A 12,728-nucleotide genomic window follows, 5' to 3' on the forward strand; every position below is an offset into this window, starting at 1 on the left:
CTTAAATGACCATCAACTTCTGCCATATGCAGAAGATGTTATAGACAAACCAATGGTAACTGCTAATCAAAAACCAGTAATGGACAGGCAAGGAATAAAGAGAAAGGAATCAAAGTATATCATTAAAAGGTAAATAATCTTGAGTCAAAAGAGCAAAGACAGGAACAGAGAAAAACCACACAATCAACCATAAAACACCTAACAAAATGTCAATAAAAACATATTACCAGTAATTACTTTGAATGTAAATGGACTAAATGCTCCAATCAAAAGACATAGGGTGATGAAATGAATAAAAAAAAAAAAAAACAAAAAAAAACAAACATGTATACATGCTACATGCCTTCAAGGAACTAATTTCAGACCTAAAAAAAAAAATTCACATTGAAAGTAAGGGGATGGAGAAACATATATCATGCCAAAGGATGTCAAAATAAAGCCAGAGTAGCAATACTTACATCAGACAAAATGGACTTTAAAACAAGGACTGTAACAAGAAATGAGGAAGAACACTTCATAACCATAAAGGGAACAATCCAAGTAGAAGACATAACTACTGCAAATATTTATGCACTGAACATGGGAGCACTTAATAACATATAAAGCACTTAATAACAAACATAAAGGGATTAATTGATAGTGATACAATAAGAACAGGGGACTTTAACACCCCACTAATGTCAATGGACAGAATGTCCAAATAGAAAATCAACAGGAAGCACTGGCTTTGAATGACACACTGGACCAGATGAATGTAACATATATTCAAAACATTCCCTCCTTAAAAAAAAAAAAAAAATCCCTCCAAAACACCAGAATACACATTCTTTTCAAGTGCACATGGAACATTCTCCAGAATAGATCACATATTAGGCCACAAAACGAGTCTGAACAAATTCAAAAAGATCGAAGACATACTGTGCGCCTTTTCTGACCACAATGCTATGAAATTAGAAATCACCACAAGAAAAAATCTGGAAAGAGCACCAATACATGGAGGTATAACACACTATTAAGCAATGAAACCAAGAAATCAAAAAAGAAATAAAAAACATATGGAGATAAATGAAAATGAAAACAGTCCAAAATCGCTAGGATATAGCAAAAGTTGTTCTAAGAAGGAAGTTTATAGCAATACAGGTCTACTTCCAGAAGCAAGAAAAATCTCAAACAACCTAACCTTACACCTAAAGAAGCCAGAATAAAAACAATAAACAAAACCCCAAATCAGGAGAGGGAAGGGAATAATAAAGATTATAGCAGAAATACATGAAATAGAAACTAAAGACCAACCAACCAGGGGCGTTTGGGTGGCTCCAGTTGGTTCAATGTCCAACTTTGGCTCTGGTCATGATCTAGCGGTCCAGGAGTTCGAGCCCTGTGTCAGGCTCTGCGCTAACAGCTCAGACCCTGGAGCCTGCTTCAGAATTTGTGTCTCCCCTCTCTTTCTGTCCCTCCCCCACTCATGCTCTGTCTCCTCTCTCTCTCTCTCTGAAAACAAATAAACATTGAAAAAAAAAAAAAACAAAAAACAATAGAAGGGATCAATGAAACAGGAGCTGATTCTTTGAAAAAAACAAAATTGATAAACCGTTAGCCAGACTCATCAAAAGACAAAAAAAAAAAAAAGGACTCAAAAAAATAAAATCACAAATGAAAGAGTAGAAACAACAGATACCACAGAATTGCAAAGGATTTTAAGAGAATACTACGAAGAATTATATGCCAACAAATTGGACAACTAGAAGAAATGGATAAATTCCTAGAATAACCTCCCAAAACTGTATCAGGAAACATAGAAAATGTGAATAAATGGATTACTAGCAATGAAATTGAATCAGTAATCAAAAAACTCCCAACAAAGAAAAGTCCAGGACCACATGGCTTCACAGGCAAATTCTACCAAATATTTAAAAAAGAGTTAATACTTATTTTTCCCAAACTATTCTGAGAAATGGAAAAGGAAGGAAAACATCCAAATTCATTCTATGAGGCCAGCATTAGACTGATGTCAAAACCAAATAAAGACACTGCAAAAAAAAAAAGAAAACTGGAGGCCAGTATCTCTCATGAACATAGATGCAAAAATCCTCCACACTTTAGCAAACCAAATCCAACAACACATTGAAAAAAAATCATTCACCATGATCAAGTGGGATTTATTTCCAGGATGCAAAGGTGGTTCAGTATTCACAAATCAACCAATGGGACACATCACAGCAATAAGAGAAAGGATAAAAACCATAGGATCATTTCAATAGATACAGAAAAAGCACTGGATAAAGTACAACAACCACTCAGGAAAAAAACCTCAACAAAGTATGTTTGGAGGGAACATACCTCCACATAATAAAGGTTGTATATGAAAAACCCACAGCTAACAACATAGTCAATGGGGAAAAACTGAGAGCCTTTCTCCTAAGGTCAGGAATAAGACAAGGATGTCCACTCTCATCATTTCTATTCAAATACTGGAATTCCCAGCCAGAACAATCAAACAAGAAAAAGGAATAAAAGGCATCCAAGTTGGTAAGCAAGAAGTTAAACTTTCACTATTTGCAGATGACATGACACTATATAGAGGAAACTCTAAAGACTCTGCCAAAAAACTGCTAGAACTGATAAATGAATTCAGTAAGGTCATAGGATACAAGAATCAATGTACAAAAATATGTTCCATTTCTATACACTAATAATGAAATAGCAGAAAGAGAAACTGAGAAAAAATCCTATTTATAATTGAACCAAAAATAATAAAATATCTAGGAATAAACTTCATGAAGTGAAAGACCTATAAAACTGTATGCTCTGAAAACTGTAAAACACTGATGAAAAGAAAGTGAAGATGACACAAATGGAAAGACATTCCATGCTCATGGATTGGAAGAACAAATATTGTTAACTGTCCATACTACCCAAAGCAATCAACAGATTCAATGCAATCCCAATTGAAATACCAACAGCATTTTTCACAGAAGTAAAACCAACAATCCTAAAATTTGTATGGAACCACAAAAGACACCAGATAGCCAAAGAAATCTTGAAAAAGAATAACAAAGTCACAATTCGAGAGTTTGAGTTATACCACGAAGCCGTAGTAATCAAAACAGTATGATACTGGCACAAAAATAGATACACAGATCAGTGGAACCAAAATAGAAAGCCCAGAAGTAAACCCACATTTATATGGTCAATTAATCTTCGACAAAGCTGTAAAGAATATCCAACGGCAAGAAGACAGTTTCTTCAACAAATGGTGTTAGGAAAACTGGACAGCTACATGCAGAGGAATGAAACTAGACCCCTTTCTTAAAGATATACACAAATAAACTTAAAATGCATTAAGGACCAAAATATGAGACCTGAAAACATAAAAATTCTAGAAAAAAGCACAGGAAACAATTTCTCTGACATTGATCCTCGGAACATCTTTCTAGACAGGTCTCCTGAAGCAAGGGAAACAAAAGCAAAAATAAGCCATTGGGACTACATCAAAATAAAAATCTTCTGCATAGCAAAGAAGACAACGAATGAAACTAAAAGGAAACCTACGGCATAGGAGATGTTTACAAATGACTTATCTGATAAAGGGTTAGTATCCAAAATATAGAGAGAACTGATACAAACAACTCAACACCCCAAAACCAAATAACCCAATTAAAAAATGGGGAGAAGACATGAACAGACATTTCTCCAAAGAAGACATGATGTTCAACATCACTCATCATCAGGGAAAAACCTCAGGTTTTTCCTGAGGATGTGAAGAAAAAGGAACACTTGTGCACCGTTGGTGGGAATGCAAACTGGTACAGTATGGAAGTTCCTCAAAAAATTAAAAATAAAACTACCCTATGATCCAGTAATTGCACTACTGGGTATTTACCTGAAGAATATGAAACATTAATTCAAAGGAATATATGCACCCCTATGTTTATTGCAGCGTTATTTATAATAGCCAAAATAAGGAAGAAGCCTGCGTCCATTGATAGATGAATGAAGGAATATTATTCAGCCATAAAAATATATATACATATATATACAAATAACATATTATTTCACTCATATGTGGAATTTGAGAAAGTAAAAGAACAAAGGAAAAAAAGACAGACAAACAAACAGACTCTTAATTGTAGAGGACAGATGGTTACCAGTGGGGAAGTAGGTGGGGGAATGGGTGAAATAAGTGAGGAGGATTAAAAATACACTTTTCTTGATGAGCACTGAGTAACATACAGAATTACTGAGTCACTATATTGTACACCTGAAACTAATATAACACTGTATGTTAACTATACTGGAATTAAAAATTTTTTTAAAGGAAATGAAAAGTAACTCACAGAAAGAGAGAAAATATTTGCATATCCTGTATTTACTAAGGGGTTTATATCCAAAATACATATAAGACTCTTAATACATATAAGACTCTTAATAATAGAGACAATCTGATTAAAATATGTGTAGAGCATCTGAACATTCCTCCAAATAAATAAAAATAGCCAATAAGCACATTAAAAGATATTCAACATCAGGGAAATGCAAATCAAAACAATGAGATACCACTTACCAGGGAGATTCCAAAATTCCTCTGAAAGAGCAAATATAATAGAAAAATAGAGGACAAGAAGGAGCCATACAAAAACGAGAAACAAACATGTATACAGTACTCATGTATTCCCACTCATGTGGGAAGTTAATATGTGATAGAGTTGGCACTGTAAGTTAGGAAAGAGATATGCTACTCAGTGTATAATTTGGCAACAACTATCTATTTGAAGAAAAATCAAACTGGATCTATACATGATACATGCCATATAAAAAAGAAATTCTAGATAAAAGTGAAAAGGTAATCATAAAAAAGCTATAAATATAACAGAAGAAAAATACGTAATGTAATACCTTTGCTATTAATGTAATATTAAGCAAGAAACAGTATTCAGATTTATTAAGCAAGATACAAATGTCAACAAAAAGAGGAAGAGTTGAAAAGTTAATTAAAATTTTTTTAAATTTAATATATAAATTGCCATAAAGCTAAAAGGCAAACAATCAAAAAGAATTTTTGTAATTTTTTTTTTCTAAATAAGGATTAGTTTTTAGAAAACCTAAGGGACTCCTACAAAGCAACAAGAGCCACAACTAAAAAAATTCAAAGCACAAGACAGACACAAACTACAGTGAAACACAAATACTAATGCCACCTACCACCTAAATCTAAAATATACTCAACTTCACAAATAATTAGGATATCCTTTTTTCCCATTAGATCAACAAGTACTGAATTATGTGTTAACATTCAGCATAGCAAGGTTACAGGGAAACAAGTATTCTTAAACACCAATGGTAGAATCATAAATTGTTACAGCTTCATTAAGGGCACCACACATTAACTTTAAAATGTGTATACTCAGCCAAGCAGTTCCACTTCTAGGTTACCTTTTCTATAGAAATAGTTGCAGATGTACATAAGGAATTAAAACAATATATTCACTGCAACACTATTTTCATGTAAAAGAATTGACACTTAAGTGCTTATCAGTAGAGGGAAAATTAATCAGGCTAGGGGAAATTCCTAGTATTCAATAGTTAAAGAATAACGTATGTAAGTAGAGTGATATTAAAAGTTCCAGTGATACTAGTAAGAGCAATCAAGCTTCATAATATATGTATCATTATAAGACTTATATTTAAAAATTAAAGTTTTATGGCTGTGTTCAGACATAAGGATGGAAGGATATATACCTACTGGCTTTGGATTTTTATCTCTAGGAAGGAGAGGTTGGCATGGGAGGTATTAATGGCGGAGACTCATGGTAGAGACTTTATTTGTATCCTATATACTTTCTATATTATTTGAGTATTTATAATGATAATATTACATGATCATCTAAATTTAATAAACCTGTAACTAGGATTACATATTGAAAACCTATAATTTAAGAGTCACCCAGAAATCCAGAATACAGAGCACCAAACATTCATCTGCTGTTAGTGCATTTTCTTCCATTTTATAATTATATATTTCATAGCCAGTTATCTTTTTATATCTAAAATTTTATGTTCTTTCAAAAGTTAACATTATTTCATGAAGATGTTTCTTTATTCAAAAAAATCTTCCTCACCTATCAACTAGACAAGGTATTCACCTTAGGTATTAAGAAAAGCACTTCCTTTGTTTGCCTTTTAGTGGGTCTTGGTAAGAATTATCTTTGAATCTCAGCATTCCACTGATCATCTTTGTAACATGAATGGACTAAGTGTGGTCAAAAGTTGAAATGTCTACTTTTCCTTAACTTGGACAGAGGAACTTCAAAGACAACATAAGCCACTTCTGCCTCTTTAGAATCAATCAGATATAGGAGACAGTACAGTACTTGGTAAGAAGTTCAAAAACAGTTATCTGTTGTAAGAATTATACTCTATTTCAGTGTGAAAAGGACCTAGTAGTGACTTCCAGAACTGTAAGTTTAGACACACATACCAAGTAGATCACAACAAAGTACATATACTTAATGCTGTTGAACTATACACTTAAAAATAGTAAAATGGTAAATTTTGTTAGTGTATTTTACCATCAAAAAGGATAAAAGCTATACTAAGCAGTAGAGCCTATAAAAACTCATTACTTGATATTTTTGATTGACTAATTGAAGCAAGTTACCAGAAATTCCAGATCAAGCCCAATCCAGTAAGTCAGCAATGAGGTATGGATCTGTGAGTTATAAAATGATCACTCTACTTACAAAATCATTTTCACCTCTTCTAGAATTTAGGGTTTCAAAATTATTGAACACTTTTCTAGTTATCTCTATTTCTTACATGTAGGTTACTAAACAAAGGTTTATTTTGAAGATAGGAGTAAAAATAAATACAGCCTAATACAAAGCTTTTGAGTAAGAAATTAGTAGAGGCTATGTGTGAGATATTTATTCATAAAACCCTAACATATCCTATGAAATGCTATTATTTAAAACTTAAATCTCTAAGGTTACAATGGGGATAGTTATTAAGGTAGAACATCTCACCAGAGTAGGCTGTGAATGTCCTGGAACCCTGGAGTCACTATGATCTAAGCCAGAGTTTATATTTGGACAGTCATTCTGAGGTTTGTACTATTCCTAGTTCTGGGCTGCTGAATGAGCTTAGCTGAGTATATAAACAAATACACTATTAAAAAAATTGCTGAGAATTTCTGACGGCTTTAAAAGCGGGAGCGTTCTTTGTTCTTATTACTAGAAGAAATGTGTTTGATGTCAGTGGGGATTAATAGATTAATTAATAGGAGAGTTAAAAGCAAAGTCCCTGGATTGCAACATCATATTTTACATATCAACAATGAAATACCTTTAAGGAATAACAGGGAAAAGAAAACATGAAGTTTTACAAACATTTTTATGGCCAGTGCTATAGCAGCCACCAAGGAGACTACTTTATTTCTAGTCTAGTTTATTCTTAGAAAACAAATGTAGTTGAGGTTACATTTTTCTGTCACTGACATATTGAGCTTGAATTTTTTCATTTATTAGCAATGATTTTAACTATCACATTAAACAATTATGCACTATATTATACTCCTTCCCTTTCTGCTAATCAATGTTTCAGATTAGAATTTTTAAATGCCCTTTTTTAGCAAAAGTAAAATGTATTTCCAGAATTTTAAAGGCAGTTGTTTGAAATATTACAAATTATGGTTTCACGAAAGGCATATTTGCCTTCTTCAAAATTGGGATGAAAAACAAGGCTAAATGCCCAATAGCAAGATAGAACTTCCCCAACATAAACTGGTTGACTTTTCAGTCTGAAATATGACTCTACATCCCAAATAATTTCAGGCAGTAACAAAGGGAAAAAGTAGTATGTGATAATATTAACAGCAAAGCTCCATTAACTTACTGAAAGCAATTTGGCCCAAATACAGTGGCGAGATTGTGAACATTCATGCGATTCTGCACATGGTGCTTGGCCACTTCTGTCAAGAACTGGCATAGGTACTTGAGGAGGCAGTAGTGGACGTCTGGCAGCTCTTTTATTAATGCTCTTAAGCTACTGTCCTGAGCATCATTTCTGTCATCTGGAAAGAAAAAGAATAAGAAAAAAATGCTCTCAGGCATATTTCATAGTAACGACAACAAAAGCACAGAGGCATAATAAAGTCTAACATTTTATTCAGGAAAAAATTCCTGAAGACTTAAATATTAAGGCCATCAAAACGTGGGGGGGGGGGGGAGCAGTTTTGCTTTTTCTTTGATTGTTGAGTATTTAACTTTCCTTGATGTTAAAGATTTACTAACTTATTCAAGACACTCTGAAAATCATGAGCTTTACTTAGTGCATTAAATGGGTTCATATTTCACTTCTGTGTGTTCCTTACCCAAAATTAAGACTGGCTTTTTATCCATTTGATTAAGGTCTTCAAGTTTGTTAAAAACAAGAATCTCTTGGTTGAATAAGATTTAATACAGGAGACATTTCTAGGTCACAATGAACAAAACTAAACTAGTGATCAGGAATCTAGATAGAGAAAACTGAAGGAAGCTATTTTTTTTTAATGATCTATAATCCTATTTAGGCATGTACTGTATGTATGGATGTACGTACGTACTTAATTAATTTTTGAGAGAGTGAGAAAGCAAGCATGGGGAAGGGGCAGAGGAAGAGGGAGAGAGAGAGAATCTCAAACAGGCTCCACACTCAGCATGGAACCTGACACAGGGCTCTATCCCACGATCCTGGAATTTATGACCTGAGCCAAAATCAAGAGACAGAAGCTCAACTGACTGGGCCATCAGGCGCCCCAGAGAAAACTGAAGGAAACTATTAATTTCTACATAGCTTTTTCTCTTTCCCATGTCACAGAGTTTAGAATTTGGTATGTGCTTTTTATACAAAGCCTACTAACCTATATAAAGCCAAAAATATCTTACAGTGAGCCAAAATTCAGACACATATATGAAAAGTTTCCCTCAATTCTCAAAGATTTATGTAATTTGTCAATATTAAATACAGAAAAGTTATCTTAAAAAATTTTGTGTACTATTTTCTTTCAGAGGCAAATATAAATCTTTTATAGCAAATACTTTAGGGGAATAATCATAATCCGTCCTTTTAGGCACATGTCTAAGACAATGAAAACTTAATCCAGTTATAACTAACATACACTGGATTCCTTAACTTAGATAGGTCAGCTACTTTTAGCCAGTCAAGTGTTAAGAAACAGCAAAGTGAGGCAAATGTGTTGCAGTGGAAGAGGATTAGTCAGTGTTACAAAACGCATGCATAACATGATGCCACTGAAGGAAGTGAAAACCTAGAGAACATGCAGAAAGTCACAGAAAGTGCTGCTGAGTGGCTGCAGTGCTAGGATTAGGAAGGTCAGGAGTCACTTCCTGGATTAGAATCCTCCTTCTGGCACTTGCTACCTGTGTGAACTTAGACTCGATACTAGACTCATTTATAAATATACTAAACTCATTTATAAATGGGAATATTAACTACCTCATTGGGTTGTGATGAGGACTGGATGAGTTTAAAGTTGCAACGTACTTAATATTTTTCAAGTTTTTATTTAAATTCTAGTTAACAGTTGCAAAGTACTTAAAACAGAGAGGCTTACACACAGTAAGTGCTATGTAACTACTTGTTAAACAGAGCAACTTCTTTTACTTCACCATCACTAATTTGATTTTATGAGAACTGAGGTTTTAATGACATGTCTTTTAATATAATGAACCCATTTCACCTTTATGAATGTTAGAATACGGGATGCTGCCAAAAAATAGCAATGCCAAAAATGTACAGACTTCAATCTTTGTTAAAATCGCTTTGGAGAACATTCCCTTTATGACTGGAATAATGATTTCTCACTGACCACAAATGATGTGATCCAATAATGTATACAATGTATAAATGATGTGATCCAATAATGTATACAATGTATAAATAGTTTTCTTGGTATTAGAAAATTTTATTTACTTTAAAAAAAGAAAAATCATATTTAAATACTTTGATAATCCATAAAACCATGTGGTATGTTGCTTATGATGGCATTGTTTTCCACTGTATTATGATCTTGACTAGGTAAGAAATGGAAATAATTAAGTTTGGAGTGATTAAAAACTAACTGAAAACTACCCATTTCTCATCCCTTTGTGTTATAAAAATAAATATGAACTACAAGAAAATGAATTCGATTTTGCCCTTTTTATTTTCTTACAGTGACTAATCCAGAGTGAATCTGGGTGTTTGCATGGGTGTGTACTGTCTGCCTAAAATTGTGGTTTAATTCCAGTATTTAGGAATACAAGCAACAACATTCTAACAGCCTTGATAATGGGCCATTAGCCTTCTGGCTCTGAGATGAAACTTCAGATCCTAAGTTAGACGATGTGTGAAGACACCAGATTAAATAAAACAAATATTGAAAACAGTTATGAGTTTATGACAATAACATCTTTCAAAAAGAAGGAGCACTTCCATCATTTACTTCCAAGTTTTGAAATACAATAGATAATTTTCCCAGAAGTAAAACTGACAAGTAACGGGAAGGGAGACAAACACACACAACCTAATTCCTTTATGGCATGAATGGAAGGATCACTAAATGTGTTCTCAAAGAGAAAACACAGTTGAGGAGAAAGTATCTTGTACGTGTTTCCTACCCCAAAGCATTTGTTTCCTATGACTCAGTGATTCACTCACTGGGCGAGTGAGTGTCCTCTCCTTCACAGGCTTGAATGGCAACACACTGAATTTGAACTATGAATACTCACAATTTACTTCCTCTGTTCAGACATACTGACACTGCCGTAAAGATCTTAATTTATTAGCGTAACATTTGTCACCTCTTTTCCTACTAAGTACGTGCTAACATACTAGGACTCTGTAATTAGCACTGTTTCTAGAAACGTGGTATCACTGCTATAGCCAGCCTGAAGTAATCTTACAGACAAGATTTCCTATACGTGAGAATAATTGTTCAACACCTTTAGGGGAGCCTTGTAGAAGTATGCCCAGCATAGCATCACTGGGCAGTTGGCAGTATTTGTGCAAATGTGCCTTTTGATGCCTGAGAGAAAAAGTTCATAGTAATTACTATTGCTTGCATTATTCTTTGATGTGCTGATACGTAAATATAATAAACATTGCCTTGTCATTCATACTCTTGCGTTGATATTGGTAATTACAATGGCTTCCTCAAGGTCTCACATAAAAAAAGTGAGCAATGTTTCTATTTTCATGCACATTTATTCATATATTATTTGTGATACTTAGCACATGCTTTGTGCATCTGGCATTCTCTAATGCTAGGCATACAGTACAGAAAACAAACTTCATGCATAATTATGAAAGTTATATTCTAATTTTTTTAAATTTTTTTTAACATTTATTTTTGAGACAGAGAGAGACAGAGCATGAACGGGGGAGGGTCAGAGCGAGGGAGACACAGAATCTGAAACAGGCTCCAGGCCCTGAGCTGTCAGCACAGAGCCCGACGCGGGGCTTGAACCCACGGACCGCGAGATCATGACCTGAGCCAAGTCAGCCGCTTAACCGACTGAGCCACCCAGGCGCCCCTAAAAGTTATATTCTAATGGGAGAGACAGGCAGTCTAACTGTATATATGTGAGTGGTAACATCAGTGCTCTGAAGAAATATAAAGCAGAATAAGGGAGAATAAAGTGGAGTGACACAGGGAGGGAATGTTATTTCATTCAGCATGATCAGGGAAGGCCACTCTGATATGGTGACTGAGCAGAGAGCTGAAGGAAACAGAGAATTGTATGTTAAGCAGTAGTAATGGCAACGGCAAAGGCCAAGTTTGGGAGGGTGGCAGGAAATGAAATCAGGAGACAGTGCGGTGGGGGTCGGCGGGGAGGGAGAAAGAGCCAGGGAAGATCATTACAGTCTTATTATAAACCATGCTCCCCCGCAACCCTGAGTGAGAGTTTTGAGCTGTGAGGAGGCTGCATTTAAGAGGACCACCCTGGTTGCTGTGCTGAGTCTGGACTGTGGGGGGGTGGGGGTCAGTAGAGGCAATGGAAAGCGGGCAGCTGAGCTGGGAGACTCCACAGTCCCTGAGAGAGAGGCTGGTTGGCCTGGAGCAGGTTGATAGCAGTGGGATGGCAAGACATGGCCAATTCTGGATATAGTTTGTATCTTGTTTGTTTTATATATGCAAGTTCTTTGTTTTCTATGTGAAAAATACATGAATGGAATACACATTCAATCATTCAACAAATATTTACTGGATGGCTATTCTGTGTCTGGCACAATTCTAAGCGTTTAGGATACATCAGCAAACACAGCAGAAACCCCTGCCCTCAGGGAACTTATGTTCTAGTAGGTGTGACACTGAACAGTAACTACAGTAATAGGGATAGAGGGAATTCAGAGTCCTGGCCCCGGGCTGATGGTGGTAATTACAATTATATACGCGCTTTGTCAGCAAGGCCTCATTGAGAAAGTATTTGATGTTTATTGTCGGTTAATGTAAAAAATTCGCAAACCAGCAAATGTAAGCTCATTCAGAGTTGGAGGCTGAGGTGTAAACATCTTTTAAATTCCCTCAATGCCTTGCATATAAAAAGTGATAAAGAAATAGTTTTAATAGAATGATGCTTTTAAGATACATAGAGAGTAAGACAAAATAGTATAGAAATAAAAAGACATATTCCAAATTTTGAAGAAATGTGGAATAATTTAGTCCATTTATACAACCAGCTGGATTGAAG

The 12,728-nt window shown here is 34.7% G+C and overlaps 1 protein-coding gene across 5 annotated transcripts in view; it reads right to left on the reverse strand.

Annotated features, from left to right (window-relative positions):
• Nucleotides 1-12,728, reverse strand: part of FAM13A (family with sequence similarity 13 member A) — a 368,680-nt gene that overhangs the window by 270,494 nt on the left and 85,458 nt on the right. For all 5 annotated transcript variants that reach the window (XM_078445913.2, XM_078445914.2, XM_078445911.2 and 2 more), the window contains exon 4: nucleotides 7,891-8,068. In XM_078445913.2, coding sequence (XP_078302039.2) covers nucleotides 7,891-8,068 — 178 coding nt within the window. The remainder of the gene's footprint in view (nucleotides 1-7,890; nucleotides 8,069-12,728) is intronic.

The sequence above is a fragment of the Panthera onca genome, chromosome B1 (genome assembly GCF_046562875.1).
Source record: "Panthera onca isolate mPanOnc1 chromosome B1, mPanOnc1 haplotype 2, whole genome shotgun sequence".
Classification (NCBI taxonomy): Eukaryota; Metazoa; Chordata; class Mammalia; order Carnivora; family Felidae; genus Panthera; species Panthera onca.